The sequence below is a fragment of the Poecilia reticulata genome, chromosome 22 (assembly GCF_904066995.2).
Source record: "Poecilia reticulata chromosome 22, P_reticulata-male-v2, whole genome shotgun sequence".
NCBI lineage: Eukaryota > Metazoa > Chordata > Actinopteri > Cyprinodontiformes > Poeciliidae > Poecilia > Poecilia reticulata.
Genome location: NC_088851.1, coordinates 9,297,036 through 9,316,862, shown reverse-complemented (window position 1 = coordinate 9,316,862; position 19,827 = coordinate 9,297,036). Strand labels below are relative to the sequence as shown.

Genomic DNA, 19,827 nt, shown 5'->3' with positions numbered 1-19,827 from the left:
AAATTGAAACGTTTCCGTCTGTAGCCGTGATGAAAGCTAATTGCGGGCAGAAAGCAAGATGGCCACGTAAAGAAGGTGCGGTGCAGTTACACTTCTGCGTAGTTTCTTTGGTGATTGATATGAATGACTTCTTGATGTTGCTACTGCATTTTTCTCGCCTCATATTTACACTGCGCAAGTCGTTCCTGACCACACTGATTTAACGCACCAACATCATTGAGTCAGAAACTACCGGAAAACGTTCAAGGTAAAGTCGACAGATTCAGTGACTTTTTTTTAAAAAAGCAACTGAACACAAATTACCGGATGGACGAGCTTCCCCCCTTACATTTGACAGTTGCTAAATGAATGCAACTCGCATATGTTTTCTTTTCTGTAGGGGTTTTGTTTTTTTTTTCTTCAGTCCCTGTGCTGTCTAGTCCCTGATTGGTCCCACCTGTCTCTTGCACTAATACTGAAAGTGTCTCATCAGACGTTCGCCCTCTTCTGTCCATCTTTGCTTAGACATTATCAGCATTTTTAAACATTTTGTCAAAACAAAATGGTTCAATTTAAGTGTAAAAATGTCTCCCAAATAATTTCAACAGTCATATTGGAAAGATGTGTTTAATAAACGGCCACAAAAATAGCATTTAAATACGGTTTGTTTGTTTATTTGTGTAGCACATTTCAGACACACTGCAGAATTAACAGCAGTTAAACACTCGTGTGTCGGTTACAAATGAATAATTCACGCAGTCTGTTTTATCGCATCATTTGTATTTCACGCGTTATCAAACAGGTTGGGCTTCGGTTTTATTGTATCGAGTGCTTTTAAATAAAGTCTAAAGTGCACCATCACGTCTGTTTAAGTCGCTGCGTGGGGAATTTGAGTGACGACTTTAGGGCTTCAGGCTTCAGATGAAGCAACCGAATGTCTGGGGGACACAATCAAAACAAATGACAAGTGGCTGCCCACTTGCATCTCGCTGTCTGACTGAGTGCGCCACAAAAAAATGCAGATGGAGATTGGCTGATGACAGAAAGAAAGCCGTCTGCCGGCTGGAAGTAAAAGGAAAGAGGAGGGAGACGTACGGAGACAGATGAGTGGACCCGGGAGAGGACCTGAGAAATGCGAAGAAGAATGGATTGGAGCAGAAAGAGAACAAAAGCAAAGGGATGACAGCGATGAGGGGGAACGCGACCGGCGGCAGTAGAGAGAGAGAGAGAGAGAGAGAAATGACCTCGGAGTGAGAAGGAGGAATAATGAAATGATGGCAAAAGGAGGGAAGAAGAAACAGAGATAGAAAATGGGAATAGAAGGGAGATGAGCGTAGACGGTCTTTGTAATGTAGGAAGCAGAGTGTGACAGTTGCGTGAACCTTTGCTATTCTCTTTTTTTTTTTTTTTTTTTTTTTTTTTTTTTTTTTTTCGTCCACAACCCCATCAGGCTCACACACCTTGACAGTCACACCGTACACACGCACGCACACACACACACACACACACGCACACACACACACACACACACAAACAAACAGCTGCCAAGCCTGAGACAACCCCACAAAGCTAAAAAAAAAGAAAGAAAGAAAGTTGGCTCGACCGCATCTTTGACTGCAGTACAGATGAAATGAAACAAACAACCCCAGGGGAGCTTGTAATTTTCAGAGTCTTTTGATTGAAAGCTAAGGAACGGATTTCTGTTTGGCTTTTTATTATTTTTTTTCCTACTTGCAGAGATGCATGGTATAATGCAGATCAAAGGCAGTTTCTGCAAGCCTGTGAAGGGCAGAGTCGTTTCTCTTTCGAGATTACAAACAGTGATACATGAAAATGTCACAAAAGCAATTAAGGCGATACAGCAATAAAGACTTGTGACAGACGTACTCTAATATCTTACTTAATTAAAAACATTATGGTTATATAATTATCAACTGTGAGTGCAGCGTGTTTTTATTGCTTTCCGGTCCCGTAAACTCCACACATTTTCAGCTTTACGCGGAGAAATAAGAGCAATGCAACGGCGTCTACAAACAAGGCAGATTTAATGAACTACAGAATGGATTTACCTGCGTGAAGCTGACACCCCACCCACGTCAAAAAATCCAGCAAATAGTCTGAATGGTTAGTGCTCCGTTTGTGCAGGTTTGTGCCGTTAAAATTTTCGTTTGTGCAGTTTTGGTTTCTGAGATATTAAACATTATTTTTTAGGTCATCTAGAGTTCACCATCCCCCCATATCGCTCCAAAACAAACCAAAGTGGGCTAGTTCGTTAGTGCTCCGTTTGTGCAGGTTTGTGCAGTTAAAATTTTCGTTTGTGCAGTTTTGGTTTCTGAGATATTAAAAGTTATAATTTTGGCCGATGACGTCACCATCCCCCCATATCGCTCCAAAACAAACCAAAGTGGGCTAGTTCGTTAGTGCTCTGTTTGTGCAGGTTTGTGCAGTTAAAATTTTCGTTTGTGCAGTTTTGGTTTCTGAGATATTAAAAGTTATAATTTTGGCCGATGACGTCATCATCCCCCCATATGCTCCAAAACAAACCAAAGTGGGCTAGTTCGTTAGTGCTCTGTTTGTGCAGGTTTGTGCCGTTAAAATTTTCGTTTGTGCAGTTTTGGTTTCTGAGATATTAAACATTATTTTTTAGGTCATCTAGAGTTCACCATCCCCCCATATGCTCCAAAACAAACCAAAGTGGGCTAGTTCGTTAGTGCTCCGTTTGTGCAGGTTTGTGCCGTTAAAATTTTCGTTTGTGCAGCTTTCATCTTTGAGATATTAAAAGTTATAATTTTGGCCGATGACGTCACCATCCCCCCATATGCTCCAAAACAAACCAAAGTGGGCTAGTTCGTTAGTGCTCCGTTTGTGCAGGTTTGTGCAGTTAAAATTTTCGTTTGTGCAGCTTTTGTCTTTAAGATATTAAAAGTTATAATTTTGGCAGATGACGTCACCATCCCCCCATATGCTCCAAAACAAACCAAAGTGGGCTAGTTCGTTAGTGCTCTGTTTGTGCAGGTTTGTGCCGTTAAAATTTTCGTTTGTGCAGCTTTCGTCTTTGAGATATTAAAAGTTATAATTTTGGCCGATGACGTCACCGTCCACCCATATCGCTCCAAAACAAACCTAAGTGTGGGCTACTTCTTGTAATTCTTCAGATTCTCAGCTGTTGTACAATGTGTACATTTTGTTTTGAACTTCAATAAAGACTTAGAACAAGAAAAAATGTGTCTCATTTCAAGAAATGTTTTAAGATAGCAATGTTTTTTCACGAACGTAGCGCACAATAATTGAATCCTGCTAATAAAGGACATGCAGCCTGACCCTAACGTAATGTGTATAACCTGTTCAACTGTGCTTTGATTTCGGAGGTGGTCTGAAGAATTATATTCACATTGTTGATGTACTGTCTGCTGATTATGCAGCAAACGTGTAAAAAAATTACATGAGCCTATAAAGGCCAATTTGCTAGTTGAGCATTAATTTGATTTTACCTTGTTAAAAAATCAAAATCGGGGTTGAAAAAATTCCAAAATGACTTATTCAAAACGATTTGAGACCGCTAGAATATTAACGAGAGGTTGAAATTACACTTGCTCTGCAAAACAAGATGGGAGGGGGGGGGGCAGGAGGCTCACTACAGTGTGGGTGGAGCCAATCCCAGTTGTGTGAGAACTATGTCAAAGTTCGCAAAACATGTCTCCTTGAAGCCCATACACATTTAATTTAAGAAATTGGATGAAATGAAAGTCGTTGCATTGAAACTATATTTACTAAATATTAAGTACATTACTTGGATGAACTTTGAAATAATGACACATTTCCGTTTTACTCGGCAAAATCTTTGCTCAAGCAACTAGCAAATTGGCCTTTATAGGCTCATGTAATTTTTTTACACGTTTGCTGCATAATCAGCAGACAGTACATCAACAATGTGAATATAATTCTTCAGACCACCTCCGAAATCAAAGCACAGTTGAACAGGTTATACACATTACGTTAGGGTCAGGCTGCATGTCCTTTATTAGCAGGATTCAATTATTGTGCGCTATACGTTCGTGAAAAAACATTGCTATCTTAAAACATTTCTTGAAATGAGACACATTTTTTCTTGTTCTAAGTCTTTATTGAAGTTCAAAACAAAATGTACACATTGTACAACAGCTGAGAATCTGAAGAATTACAAGAAGTAGCCCACACTTTGGTTTGTTTTGGAGCGATATGGGGGGATGGTGACGTCATCGGCCAAAATTATAACTTTTAATATCTCAAAGACGAAAGCTGCACAAACGAAAATTTTAACGGCACAAACCTGCACAAACAGAGCACTAACGAATTAGCCCACTTTGGTTTGTTTTGGAGCATATGGGGGGATGGTGAACTCTAGATGACCTAAAAAATAATGTTTAATATCTCAGAAACCAAAACTGCACAAACGAAAATTTTAACGGCACAAACCTGCACAAACAGAGCACTAACGAACTAGCCCACTTTGGTTTGTTTTGGAGCATATGGGGGGATGGTGACGTCATCTGCCAAAATTATAACTTTTAATATCTTAAAGACAAAAGCTGCACAAACGAAAATTTTAACTGCACAAACCTGCACAAACGGAGCACTAACGAACTAGCCCACTTTGGTTTGTTTTGGAGCATATGGGGGGATGGTGACGTCATCGGCCAAAATTATAACTTTTAATATCTCAAAGATGAAAGCTGCACAAACGAAAATTTTAACGGCACAAACCTGCACAAACGGAGCACTAACGAACTAGCCCACTTTGGTTTGTTTTGGAGCATATGGGGGATGGTGAACTCTAGATGACCTAAAAAATAATGTTTAATATCTCAGAAACCAAAACTGCACAAACGAAAATTTTAACGGCACAAACCTGCACAAACAGAGCACTAACGAACTAGCCCACTTTGGTTTGTTTTGGAGCATATGGGGGGATGATGACGTCATCGGCCAAAATTATAACTTTTAATATCTCAGAAACCAAAACTGCACAAACGAAAATTTTAACTGCACAAACCTGCACAAACGTAGCACTAACGAACTAGCCCACTTTGGTTTGTTTTGGAGCGATATGGGGGGATGGTGACGTCATCGGCCAAAATTATAACTTTTAATATCTCAGAAACCAAAACTGCACAAACGAAAATTTTAACTGCACAAACCTGCACAAACGGAGCACTAACGAACTAGCCCACTTTGGTTTGTTTTGGAGCGATATGGGGGGATGGTGAACTCTAGATGACCTAAAAAATAATGTTTAATATCTCAGAAACCAAAACTGCACAAACGAAAATTTTAACGGCACAAACCTGCACAAACGGAGCACTAACCATTCAGACTATTTGCTGGATTTTTTGACGTGGGTGGGGTGTCAGCTTCACGCAGGTAATGGATTTCATTTATTACACTTCATTGGAGATGGTTTTTACTACACACCTAATACATTACAAAATCTGAACTGCCAATTAAACGATTTAAATACTAAACATATCTTGATCTGCAGGAATGCGTGCAGTGGAAACGGTCTTAGCGCTATATCTGGTGGGACAGCTAATCAACCACACAAAAAATAGACGCCGCTCCTGAATTGGCTGTTTCGCATGTCACGTAGCATTTATGCTAGGTGTTTGAGCTTCCTAAAGCTGCATTTTCTTTTCAGTATATAAATATGCTCTATGAAAAATCTGCAAATAGGCCAAATGCTGGCCATAATTTTCTGTTTACCTAAAAGTTATAATTTGTTTCTAAAGATATTTCTTTCTCAATGCACACCAGCTGCAAACTTTGATAATCTGAGGCCATCTTCCTAGAAATAATATACATATGACTACATTTCTACTTTGAGCTCTTTCCAGAAGGGCAAAGCTAACACTAGCAGGTTCAGCCTCTCTTTTGATATGACTTGTTGATAATTCGGCACGTAATGCATTTCAGTTGAGGCTCCAGCTAACTGTCCGAAATCAGAGTTTACAGAAAATCAAAGCAGTTTCTCTCACACTAACGATGTCTTATCAGAGCAAATCCACTAAACGGAGGCCGAGGCTGGTGTGACTTACTTTTTAAAATCTTTGCAAAAGATGAAAAATCCTTAGCCATTTCGATCAAGAAAATTGTGTGCATGGTGCCTGAGTGCATAATGTGCACTAAAAACAGCAACAGAGAGATTAGTTAGGTCAGTAAACGCAGTGAAGATTATTTTAAAAAATGCCTTAATCAGAACACTAGTCTGGTTTCATTTCCAAATGCTTGTTTTGGGCATTTTAATCTCTTTAATCAGATCCTTTGTGTTTGTCTTGCATAGTCTCTGAGTCATCCAGATGCATTTTGGTAAATTTCCACCAGGCTCTCATGTTCATTATTGTGAGAAATTGCTTGCATGTAACCGTTCTACCGTAAAGCTAGTACACTGTTTGCTGATGGCGCTGAAGCTCTTGTTGCTGCTCAGCCTCGGCTAAATCTGAACAACAGAAACATTTATCCACAAAATGTAATACTGGTACAAGTTTATGGCCATGAGATAACAATACATTCCCCGGTTGTTGTTTTGTATGTTGGTTAGATTTTTCATATATTTAACAAATTATAACAACTCGAAGGATGTTTTTTTTTTTTTTTTGTGACACTTTGGATCAATATGCAGTGTTTCAGAAACTGAATGACAACGGAGCTCTGAAAGGACTTTTTTTTTTTTTTTTTAAATGCTAACCGAATATTTTAAAAATATATTTAATACTGTCTACATCGATTCAGTCGTCACCACTCAGAAAGGAAATCAAGGTAGAAATGTAAGAAGCTGCAAGTTGAAAAGGGCAAGCAGAAAAGAGGAAGACCTGTGAGAAACATGCTGCGGGGCGAGTCACAACCCTGCGACCTTTTTCAAATAATATCTTCATAAATTCCCCGTCTGTATCATCACTTGGCGACAAAGCGGATGAAAGGAGATGCCGATGCGGTGTATCTGAGTGTATATTTGTTCCGCTTTGTAACTACTGACTGCAGCTGTTAGCAAATTGTGATGGAGCAACAGTTTTGGAAAAGGGTCTCAAAGTTGCACTTCTATATTCGCCTTAAAAATCATACATATTGTTCACATTTCATCTGACGGTGTCTAACAAAGTGGATGTCTGTGGCAGGACCTAAATCCTCACGCTGCACTAGATGTCGAGTCGCCGTTTACATTTGGTCTGTAGAGGTTTGGACTGAGAAACTGCTAACTGCTGCTGCCGCTAGTCTAGAGGTGCAATTCCAAGGAACGAATGGCTTTGTATAACGAATGGCTGTTACGGGAAACTAATGGATCTCTAAAATATGCATGAAATCAATAAAACATCATTTCAAGTATGTTTTTGATGAGGAAATAACATTATGAATACCTCCCCTCTGCATCCCAGCACGCTTTAAACACAATTACGGTGAAGGGAGATTTTTTTTTTCCGCCTCACAATCACTTCTAATAAATAAGGTATAGCTAATTATGCCGTCGAGGGAGGCCAGCGGTGGGAAGCTGCGTTAAGCCTGAGGCTTTGTGGGGGTGGGGGGATTATTTGATAGAATTTGACAACGTACATTGAAATTATGCAAATAGACACAGTTGGTTTAAAGTGCAAGAAGATATTTTAAGGCTGGCGTCTGCAAATCTTGCTACATTGATTAACCCAGAATCAGACTGATGACTGATGGGTCTGGCTCTGGGCAAGGAAACGAGTACAAGTAATATCATGTGCAAAGAAAAATTTAGGATGCTTCACTGAGTTCCAACAAAAGGACAAAGAGGACTTTTCCCCCCCCACCACCTTTCACATAGAAGAATGCCGAAATCTATTTATTTGTCTCTGATGCCACTGGAGGTCATGCATGAAATGAAAGAGCCCTTGCTAATATTTCTATCTTTTGTTGGGGTTTTCTTCAAGGGCCTCTTTCTGGTTCTGATCTTTTCTTTAGATTCATTTGCTTTCAAACACCTCTTGGGTTTCAGCAAAGGAAGAAACGGACATCTTTTATGCAAAATAATTTGATCTTAACCACAACGGAGACCTCCACCAGACACGTTTGGGCAGATTTTCTGTAGGGATGCACACACTTCATCGGACACAAGCTGTGAATAAGCTAATTCCATGGCAGCACCTCAGTGCATGTAGGCATCTGGACATGGTGAAGACGCCTTACGGAAGTTTAACTGGGCAGGAGGAAGAAACGCTGCTAAATTTACTTGGAACATTTTGTTGTTCTCCAGCTGGCTGGTCACAGTATTCAGAAAATTGTTGATGGACTAGGATGTTCAAAACGCCACACACTTTTCTGGTTTACAGACAAAGGTCTAAAAAAAAAGAGAGAAAATCAAAGAGTGGGCAAGAGTGCTTTGTTGAGGTCAGAGGTGAACGAGCTAATAGGTGTGAGTTTATTGGCAGCAATAATGAGAATAGCCATTCCTTGCCACCAATTCACAGTCATATTCAGTAAAATAGAATCTCCATTTCAATGAGACTTGTTTGCCAGATTAAAAATATCTTTTGAAAATAACTTTAAAGTCGTTGTTAAATAAACTTCTCATTAAGCCCACGTTCCTGTGTTAAAAATGTTTATTGATCTGAAATAATGTACTAAAGTGTAACATTAAATGTCTTATTTTCACTACCTGTAGGCAGATTGTCATAATTTAGGCTTGTAAATGGCCATCTGTGTGTAATTAAATTATATAACGTTCCACTTACTGAATTGAGTTACTGGGATAAATTAACTTTTTTAATAACGTTCCTATTTTAATGACTACAACTGTATGCAGAGTGTCGTCTCTGAACGTCCGACTCATCAAACTTTGAAGCAAACGGGCCGTAGCAGCAGAAGTCCAGGTGCAACTTTTGCCTGATAGAAACTGGAAACTGTTTCTATTTGAAGCAAAAAGTGAAGGCTCACAAAAACTGCCTGGTTCTGTGACTCCTGATTTCAGCTTGCAACATTCAGGTAGTAAGGTTGAACATACAGCAGCTCAGGTTGGAGTCAGCAGTGACGGTGAACGTTTTCTTGTGACACTTTGGGTCCCTCAAGTGAGCATTGTTTGAACGATGAAGCCTACTTGTGTGTTACTGCTGACCCTTTCCACCAAACGTGTTTATTGAACCGGACGAATCATATTTCAATGGCCTCCACGGTCGCCTAATCTTTATTCAGGAAAGCAGCTTTTTGGATGTAATGGAACCGAAGATTGGCTTCTGCAGCCGGATGTATCTTTGTGCAGCAACTTTGTGATGTCGTCATGTCATTATGAAGTCAAATCCCAGAGGAATGTTTCCAGCACCTCGCTGAGTCTGCGCCATGAAGAACTAAGGGAGTTGTGAATGCAAAACGGTGTCCAACCAAGTGCAAGCGAGGTGTGCCCAATAAAAATGTCCGGTTACTGCACTAAATGTTGTGCTCATGCACTGAACTCAGGCAGAAAACATGGTTGATTCTGATTCAAAGTGAAGCCTGGAAACTGAAGTTACATATTTTCCGTAGGGAATTTACCCTTTGGTTTTTTTTTTCCGAGTGGCCAACTGTTTTCCTACAAAAAAAAAAAAAAAAAAAACAACCAAAGTTTGCATGCCCTGTTCCTCAGGCACAGCTAAAGTTCTGAGTCCCTCCGCTGAGGGAGCATTCATTTACATCCATGTCTATGTCTTCTTCCAGGCTACGGCATAGGCCTTCCCCAGGGCTCTCCTCTGACCCGTAATGTGTCAGAGTTTGTGAGTCGCTACAAGTCTGACGGCTTCATGGACATGCTGCATGACAAATGGTATAAGGTTGTACCCTGCGGAAAGAGAGTCTTTGCAGTCACCGAGGTAAGTCATCAGTGGGAGTGTTCACATGGCGAACGTGCATTGTGTACAGAGCGGAGCCTATAAATGAGTCTCCCGTTGGGATGCGGACGAGATTGGCTGCCAGCTAAAGCGCACACGCACGAAGACGTACACATAAGTCGCCATAATTACATAAACTCAGGTTTATTCACCGACCTCAACCAGCGTTTCAAGCTCAAACCGAGCGTCGACTCCTGTTTTGTTATATTTTCTTTGTGTGTGCGATCGAGGAGTACATAAAGTTCTCTGCGCTCCCTTCTCCTTTCACTCCATTTTTTATTTTTTTTTTAGAAAGGATTAAAATCCCTAGATACAGCACTATGTCTGTATCTCATATTCGCAACTAAGGAAGCAGTGCAACTCCCTTCGGCCGTTCCTTTTTAAAGGATCCTACTTCAAAGTTGAAATATGGAAGCGAAGCGCAATTACGCAACCTTAGCTTCACCCCGCACCAGGAACTTATTCGTCTTCATCCCATTTAAAGCCCGGAGAGCTGGCTACTCTGAAACAATGTGAGCATTAGTGCAAAGTTGGCCCCCTGGATCAGGAGCAGAAGGAGGTCATTGTAGATGTTGATGAATTTGTCGAGTCAGCATGGGGCTAATTGCCATCAGAGGCGACGCAGAAATGAGTTGGGTGTGGGAGAAACGTGATTAGACGACGACGGCGGTGGAGGAGCAGGAGGAGGAGGAGCTCCCGGCCACTTCCTCTGATGAGCGTGTCATAAGATGGACGTCGCTTGAGTTAAGGGTTGTGGGCGAACGGAAAGGAAACAAAGTGCTTTTTTATTTCTCCATTTTCCCCTTTTATCGTCTCTCTGCTAAATGCTGCTCCTTTTTATTACTCTAAGTTGAGCCTTCCACTTCTCCCTTCGTCTGTCTTCCCTCTCCCCCTCTACCAACATGTTTTTTTTTCCCCTTACACTTTATTACTACTCTTATGGGCTTACACAGCCGCACTACAACGGCAGAATATCAATTGCGCGCTCACTAGCAGCGGCCTTAATGGTAATTAGCTTAAGAATAAATAAGAAATCGTTCCGTTTGAATCCCTGCCGGCTCTCGGCTCCACCGGGTTTCTGACGCTCCCGTGTCTTCCTTACTTCCTTCCTTCCTTCCCTCCCTCCTGTCTTCTTCGACAGACTCTGCAGATGGGCATCCAGCATTTTTCAGGTCTGTTTGTGTTGCTGTGCATGGGTGTCGGCGGAGCTCTGCTGACCTTGGCAGGTGAACACACCTTCTATCACCTGGTGGTCCCCCGCCTCCGGCGCTCCAACACCCTGCAGTACTGGCTGCACACCAGCCAGGTGGGTGAACACATGGGGCGGGCAGACAGGCATGCACACTCCCCTCCCCTTCCACCTCCCTCCCCGTCACATCTCGCACACGCCGAAGCAAATATACTGCAAAGATGTGCAGACGCTGCTTGTAATCTTAATATTAGTCTCTGGTGTTCATGCACTCCAGCTGCTCCTGCTGCAAAGTTCCCACCTGCATCACTCGCAGATAACCTGCGCCCTCTGCTGTTGCAAACTTTTAATGACACGTCCTTTGAGATCATTATAGCTACAATTTGGTTATTTGGCACTGAGGAAAGATACAGTCTGACCTCTTTGTGTTATGTTAATTACATTAATTAATGGGTGGGGGGGAAACTTGTTAATTACCTAATTAAGTTTTAATGCTGCCTATAAATTAAGAAGTTAATTTAAACTTCTTAAATTAAGCACATTTCCGATAAGCAATGCTATATGCTCTGGTTCATGGTCTACCCGTTGTACATCTACGCCTTTTGTCAGCAAAAGTCTCTTTCATCCGATGCTAATGGGCTCTTGGTATACAAAACAGGGCTCAGGATTTTAATACAACATATTGTGTCTGAGAACTTGTGTGTTTTGCAGCAATATTGAAATAGCAAACGAATAGCAATGCAGAATTTAAAGGTCATGTGAAGTTTTTCTTCTTATGCAACTCTAGTCATTACCAAATGAGAGCCCTGTGGCAGTTTCTGGAGTGAATAATGGAGCCGGCGGTCTGGATATCAAGACTGCTCGCATTCTTTTGCTACGTTTTTCCAAAAGGGCAGCCACTTCAGAGCCGCTATCTACGGTTTCTGACGTAGTAATTCAATCCGAGCCCTGTAAAATAAGAAAAAGTCTGATTGCCGCGGCTGTAATGTTCTGGCCAGACGTTTATGTGCACTCATCATAGCTGTAAACATCGTAAATGTTTTATGCGTACCATTGTCGTTTTGTGTTTGTTCTAAAAAAATAAAATAAAGTAAATTAATGGTTCCATTAAATCAGTAAGAGCAAATGGCGAGTGTTTATAATCGTCTGAGCAGAACTGGGAAAATGAAAGCATGTTCATTCATTCTGTATTTTCACTCTGTGTATTTGGACAAACGCCAACACTTCACCTTAAACTGTCTCAAAATGGCAAGCTTGAAAAATGTGTCTTTTGCTAAAATTCAGAGAATCTCCTCTGAATTTTCCGAGACAAAGTTGCCACAGATGCTCTGTGAAGCTAGGCGGAATATTAATGCCTTGAAAATAGCTCTCCTAATTTGACACAGGTCAGATAAAGTCGTAACAATTTTTTTTAATTTTTTTTTATCACCGCTTCTGCCTGCAGAAAATCCACAGAGCGCTCAACACTACATATGAGGATGTCGGGAAGGAGCTGACCGGCCTTGACCAAAAGTAATGAGCTCACTGACATTTTGATCTCCGTGTGTTCACAGTCCCTTGTTCTGAAAATGTTCTGCTAAATGCGGCTTAAACACTTTAGGGAAAGTTCATCATTCACCACAAAAGTATAGTTGCAAACACACATTATTGTAGTTGTAATACTGTCAGTGTTTTTTTTTGTTTTTTTTTACTAGTTTACACCTTGTAAAACATATTATGACTATTTGCATCTATACTCCTTTTGAGATTTTACTACTACTTCCTGTTTCCCTTTAAATGGCAACAAAACACAGTGTGGTACCTGAAAAAATGTACAATAAATAAAAACGTTAAAGGGTTATGAAAAGTTTTGCGAGGTATTACTGCATGTGTCACAAAGTCAAGATGTAAACCAAAGAATATTGGATTAGAAATCCTATAAGAAAGATTTGCCTCCTCATATATGTAGGGATGTTATCCTTGTTCTGCTTAATACCGAATGTCACTTGAAACGTGCTGCAATCTTCCTCTCTTACTCCAGGCCCTCCTCTTGTATCTCAGAAAACTGCACCTTACACAGGAAACAGCATCAGCCCTCTCCGCCGTCACCACCCACCTCCCTCCCTGCTTCCACCACAGCTGGTGAAACCGGAAGCTCCTCGCCGTCTCATGAGCCCAAGGAGAAACGCGTACACTTTGACCTGGACACGCTTCACAGCTACCGCCTGCGCACGCACACGGCGTCGGTGCGTGGCCGGCCGGGCATGGTCGGCCGTCCGGGCCTCGGTCTGGGAGGGTTTGGCTTCGGCAGCCTGGGCAGCTTTACCTCTCCGCCTCAGATCAATCTCCATGTCAACGGAGGTCCGGTCTCTACCCTTGCGTCCACGGGTTTGGTCCTCTCCCCCCTGGGAAACAGGGCTACTCAGACCAGCCTGTGGGAGGGGGAGCTGCAGGAGCTTCAGGTGAAGATCGAAACCTTCCGCAACCAGCTGAGAGAGGCTCTGGCTCGAAGAGCCGAGATCCAGACCAGCCTAGACAGAGAGAGGAGCGGGCTGGTACGACGGGACACCAGCCTGGACAGGGAAAGAGACAGACAGCGGGTCCAGACTATCAACACAGACAGAAGCAGTTCCACTCTGTCCAAACTCCCCGAAAGAGACAGGACCAGCCAGCTGCAAACCCTGAACAATCAGCAGACAGGAAGGCCCAGCCAGACAGCTGGAGCTGGGACCGCGGGGCTCGGACAGACCAGCCAGTTAAATACAGTGAACAGTTTGGACAGAGGAAGAGCCGCTCAATCACGCCCCGTCGTCACTGTGACGGGAGAAAGGACTGTCCAGTCACGCACTTCCAGTTTGGAGCGAAGTCAAGTCAACCAACAAGGTGCTGGAAACATAACCGTGCAGACAAGGAACACTTCTAGCCTGGACAGACAGAAGGCCAACCTATCACGCACTCTGAACACTTTGGAGAGGACAAAAGCCAACCAGTCAAGTGTGAGCAGCGGAACCTGATTGGTTCTCTGACGCCTTCTGGTGTGCAGGAATTAACAGAGAACTAGTCAGGTGGCGCTCTCATAGCCGCGGGAAGATGGATCGGAACGGGTTCTGGACATTTCACCCTTTTGCCATTTTGTAGCTTTCGCAGCTTTGGTCTTTTCCTACGTGACCTTTTCAGGTTTGAAATGGAGCCGTCTGCCACAGGAGGTTTCGTACTGACCCAGAGTCACCTGAAGGCCACACTAACTAATTTCAAATATATCCAACTTGCATTCTGCTGTAAGAAAACGTGACTCCAATTGGAAATATGAGCACAAGACATCTTGGTGTGACACGTTTCTTGTGTTTTTTGCTGTTTTGTTATATCAAGTCAAATTTTAATATAAGATTATAATAACCAGAGTAAATACAATCAGCGGTTTGCAAACAATGACTTCATATTTAAATGTAGCAATCAATGTATGACTAATAAACGAGGTGCAAATTGGCAAAGGGGTGAATTGACTCGGATTCTGTTGGAGTTCATCGGGTTATTTTTGTAGTTGGGGAGTGAGATGGCAGAAAGCGGGAAATGTTTATTCACAATTTCATTTGTAGCAATCCGCCTAATTTTAACAATTTCCACTCTCGCTTCATTTTATACCCAGAGACAAACGCGAAGCTGACTCTTGAGCGATGATGAAACTTCCACATTTACCCTGCAATAACAAAAAAAAAAAACTAGTCTTAAGAAAAGCAGCAACAATTGCAACGGTGTCTTAATCTCCTAAATCAGATAGATTAAAACTGGTGGAAGAAAAACAAGTGAACTTTCGGTGGCGGTTCACATCAAGATCGATTAACCACAACTGATTAAAAAGAAGATGGCCTCTGGCAACTACATAATCAGTGGCAAGAGGGCAGAAAATCTATTTTAATCACGTTAAAAGACGACTAACTAAATTAAAAATTTGAAAAGCAAAACAACAGCCTGACACGAGAATTTGCAGAAAACGATGTAGGAAAGAAGAAACTGTAAGGATGGAGCGGCATATACTGAAAATACTTGAAATCGCTAAATTTAATGGACTCAAACTGTAACTGTCTTGATATTATATCCTGTCCTTAAGTCACTATGTCAAGAAATGTTTTCTATTTTTATTCCTTTCTCTGCTAAATAAGATATAACGGGTGGATGTTTAACGGGTAATGGAAATGGATGATATTGGAATATGATTTACTTTGTTTTCCTTTTTATTGAACCTTTGTTCAATGTCTTGTTCCCTCGCTCTCTCTTTTTACTTCTTCATTTTTTCTGAAGTAAGATCAAACTTCACACAGAGGCCGGGTTTCTACGTATGCAAGATTATTTGGGCCTGTGTGTTTCAGATCAAAAAGTAGGATGCTGTGTAAAACATAAATGCAAATAATACGTGGAGGAGAAAACGTACAAATAAAAAGTAAATACAAAAAAATCCCCAAATCCATCCTGCTCTCTGAAAACTGCCGCGTAAACAATCCATTTGATCTCAGCTGGGAAATATGGACAGATCTGGAGCAGAAACTCTTTAACACAATGGAATTATGGGATATTTACATTTGTTAAGTCGAAAACCTTTCAGCTTACGGATCGCCAGGGTGGCAAAAAATCCATGCGGAAAAAAAAAGAAAACTCTGACGGGATGCAAAGTTATTTTTCAGTACAAACATTTTTATATTTGTTACAGCCAAGGGACAAAGATTCTGACATTGTTTCAGACCACCCAGCTTTTAAAACATGCCTGTGCCGCTGCTAATTAAGATGTGGAGACAAATGCGGTTTTGCAAAACAAACATTTACATATTTACATTCCACTTTAGCGACTTAAGTTCAAAGCCAAACAATAATTCGGGCCCAAGCACAGTCCAACACATCTTCTCTGCCTCCAGTCAACGTGGGGGGTTTTTAACCGAGAGAGATTGAACAGACTAGTTCCTTGTCAGCGCTGCTCGTAGGCCCGTTTCCATGACAACGCATGACCAGGTGACCTCAGAGAGCAGGAGAGAGTGATGAGAGAGAGAGAAAAAAAACCGTTTTGAAGTTAAATTAATAAACTGGTAAATCACATTTTAATCCTACCAAGTAGAGCAACGCAAATCAAAAGAAGCGCATTTATGAATTAACATATCTGGTTAAATGGAAAGTACATAAATGCAACGCCTCACCGTTTTACATCAACATTTATTTATTTTTATTTTTTTTTACTAATTCTTTGATCAAAATGTGACTGAATATAGCTAGCACTAGCTTTCCTTAGCAGGTAAAAGGCTAATGCTAACTTTATTAAACAGCGTATTCTCTAGAGTGGACTAAAGTTATTAATATGGCCGACTGACTTAAATATTACTATTTATTGTTTCTGACCTACGTAAGAAGTTTATACATTTATGTCACTGTTTGGCACTCTAAAGGCTTTTTCTCGTGTCTTAAATAGTCCAATAAGCCGAGTCAGAACGGTTGACCCAGGTGTGGTTAGAATTACCCGACAGCATAAGCACAGCAGCTGGGTGAAACAAATATTTCACTTTTACTTTACGTTTTAAATATCTTTGCAGCCCTGTAGTCATTCTTGCAACTGACTGGGAAAGTAATTAAACATCAGAGCAACACAGACATTTGATGCAGTTGTAATTCCCGAAACAGTGAAAGCTGTAAGTACACAGATGAAACCGTGGATAATATCACCTGCGGGAAAACTTGACATCAACACACTGTAATAACGAGTCTTTCCAACTGAACAGATTGTTCCTGTTTTAAAGCTTTAAACCATTGTGCAGTCTTTTCTTTTTTTGTGTGTGTGTCCCTTTCTCTGTTTTTGGTTGCAGTCAATTTCTGTTTAAGTGCCTGTTGTTAAAGAGTTAAAAGCTGCTCATTTTTGCTGAGATCCTGAGTTACATGCAGTGGTCACATGTGCAGTCACCAGTAAAATAGAAGAGTCGTCTCCATAAACGGGTTTCAGCTCGAAGTTCTTTGTCAGTGCTTAAAACATTTTTGCAGTTCTGTTTAAGAATAGACTATTAATGTTTTACACAGCATCCCAGATCTTTTTGGAAAGTAAAGTTAGTTGTGCAATATATTGCCAAGGCTGAAAGCACATGTATATGTACAGGTAAAAAAAAAATTATGCTGCTGAAAAATCCACTGAGGTGGTTTGACCCATCACAGATTTGGTTAACTCAGCTTTTTTTTTTTTTTTTTACACATTTGATTTTTATCATCCATTTTTTTTGTCCTCATGTCTCCTCTAACCCCCATCCTATTAAGGTGCAATATTAAATTACTGCAAAGTACCTTTAATTAAAATCCCATCCCATTCCTGGTCATTCTATTTAGGGTTTGACAGCTTGCAAAAACCAAGTACATTATTTGGATTATGGAAGAAATTATTATAACAAAAAAATGACTCCAGAAAAGTTGCGATTGGGATACAACCTCTCCTTGTTTTGTGCGCCCTTCCTTTTTCGACATGTCTTACTTTTCATTTTCTGGACGCTCATGCAGGTAGCCAGTTGCCCACTAGAGGGAGACGCATCTCTGCTTCCCTGTGGCTAAGGACCGTGGAGAGGTTCTAGAGACATATTTTGATTAACAAAACAAATGAATCAGTTCACGTGGTTCGCGTATAAAGACAAAACGGCATGTAAAAGGTGCATTTATAAACTTTGTTCTGCTACGGAGGCAAATGGTTTTACAAAGTCTCTCCAGCATCTTAACAATGCAGTTCCACTTACTGTCGTTGAGGTTCTCAATCTCTCCATGCAGATGTCAGAAATCTGAAAACGTCACCTTGATTTTTTTTTTCTTTGTTTTTTGTTTTATTTGGTGATACTAATGTACATTTCAGCATCTCAACCTTTGCTGTGGTGTGAAGTGGTTGTGTTCACATGCCATGGTGTCTTAAAGGACGTCAAATATTTTAGGACTTTTGTCGAGGAAAAGCTTGTGCTACTGGATATTTAAAGAGATACTTTTAAATTATCACTTATTAAAGTTATATCGACATATTAATACATTTTATGCATAAATGGACATTCTCATGTTTTGAAATAAACATTTATATACTGATGTACTTGCATTATGTGATTCTTAAAGTAGGCATTTGTTTAAAGAACAGGCGTAACCGGCTATAAGTTATAATCAATAACCAAATCGGTGCTAAAAATAATGAATAAGAGCAGGGATAATAAGTATAGTCTTTACCTGTTACACTCTAAAAAAAAAAAAGTAAGCACTGAGTTTAAACCAGAAGTTTGGACAATTTTGCTAATTCTAAGGACCAATCAACCCTTGGCTGGTTCTACACAGATTTTGTTTTATTATTAATTATGCATTAAGAGTGATCTCAGATAAATCAGTTTGTTTTATGTCAAAACTCCACTATAAAAATATTTATTGTATTAATGCATCTAGGGTCATTTTGATGGCAAAACAGCAAGAAAACTTAATATAAATATCAATTTCTGTCCATTTGAAGTTCACAGCAACTCTTTTTGAAAAACTATTTTGCGAAAAGGGAAAAAAATATAAAGAAATGTGGAATTATTTTGTGTCTGTATTTTTTTAAATCTGCTTTAAGTCGGTATTGGAAAAGAATATTGGTCTAAAGTTGCCTTGGGCTGCAGACTTCTGAATTAATCAATTAATTAGAAATTGTAACTGATATTGATCTCTGTTGTCAGCAAACTGACAAAACCTAAATGTCCCGGAGTTCTTCAATTAGATCCGTCATGATTTTGTGACACGTCAGGTCAAGTCCTCTATTTTGTGAGGTCATAACTCTTATTACAGCTAAGTGTGAAAGGTGAAATGGTAATGACACATGTCACAGTCTGAGTGACTTGTCAAATAATGACTTGAGGCCAAGTCAGAAACTCGCCTAAATCGCAGTTATTTGTGCAATGACAGCTGTCAACCACACAGTGGCGCTCGAGTCTATCACGTCAACTCGTAGTGGAAGTACCTGCTGGGAGTGACTTTGCACTAAAGACACTTGTTTCTGTTTCCAGTAGAAAAAGTTTATGTTGACAATTTACAGACTATCTATTTGTTTTTATGTTGCCTGTTATCCCTCATCCTCCTAAACCATTCAGCTGCCAACCTTTGGTCAAAAACATGTACCAGCTCTAATGGTGTGGTTTAGAAAATGATACGCTAGAGGTAAAAGTAGCATGCTAATAACTTACTAATGGTAAATTTGCCAGACTGCTTAGTTAAAAGTACTGCTATGGTGGTAAAACCAATCAGTTCTCTGCACTTGCGCACAGTTTGCCCGAGGCTGTGATAGAACAAACAATGGTCTCTTTGTCAGGTGTGTTGAAAGGGGAAACGCTGAAGAAATCAATCAGAATCCAATCACAGAACTGATTAAGATTTCAGCTGGATGGATAAATGTACTGATATGTAAGGACAAGGCTAACCAAAATGCTTTCGTTTTTTTTTTTTTGTTGGTTTAAACACTGCTTTAGTTTTTCTTGTCCCTTCTAGGATTAGCCATTAGCTGACACCAACTAATGTGAATTTATACCAAAGCAGGACACCAAGAGCGTCATCTGCTGCAGGTAAGACATTAATATTTCATAACCTTATAACAAAACGTCACTCTAAAATCTTCTGCAATAGTTATCTAAGTGTTAAAGTCAGAATAAAAGTTCTGCAAAAATACATGTACAGTCAGTGATAAAAAAATCTGCTATGTGGGTCACATATGAACAGCAGTCAAAAGTCATTTTAATTAAAACATTTTAAAATCCCCAATGCACATACCCCGCAGCAGGCAATTAGCATCCAACCAGGGTAAATGACAAAAAGTGA

The 19,827-nt window shown here is 40.5% G+C and overlaps 1 protein-coding gene across 2 annotated transcripts in view; it reads left to right on the top strand.

The window, feature by feature from the left end:
* grin3ba (glutamate receptor, ionotropic, N-methyl-D-aspartate 3Ba) overlaps positions 1 to 18,081 on the top strand; it is a 117,861-nt gene extending 99,780 nt beyond the window's left edge. The window contains exons 9-12 of one of the 2 annotated variants that reach the window (XM_008399176.3): positions 9,661 to 9,812; positions 10,972 to 11,136; positions 12,464 to 12,531; positions 13,040 to 18,081. In XM_008399176.3, coding sequence (XP_008397398.1) covers positions 9,661 to 9,812; positions 10,972 to 11,136; positions 12,464 to 12,531; positions 13,040 to 14,012 — 1,358 coding nt within the window. In that variant the 3' untranslated portion in view covers positions 14,013 to 18,081. The remainder of the gene's footprint in view (positions 1 to 9,660; positions 9,813 to 10,971; positions 11,137 to 12,463; positions 12,532 to 13,039) is intronic. The other variant, XM_008399177.3, reaches the window with a different exon arrangement.
* Positions 18,082 to 19,827: the final 1,746 nt, after the last annotated feature.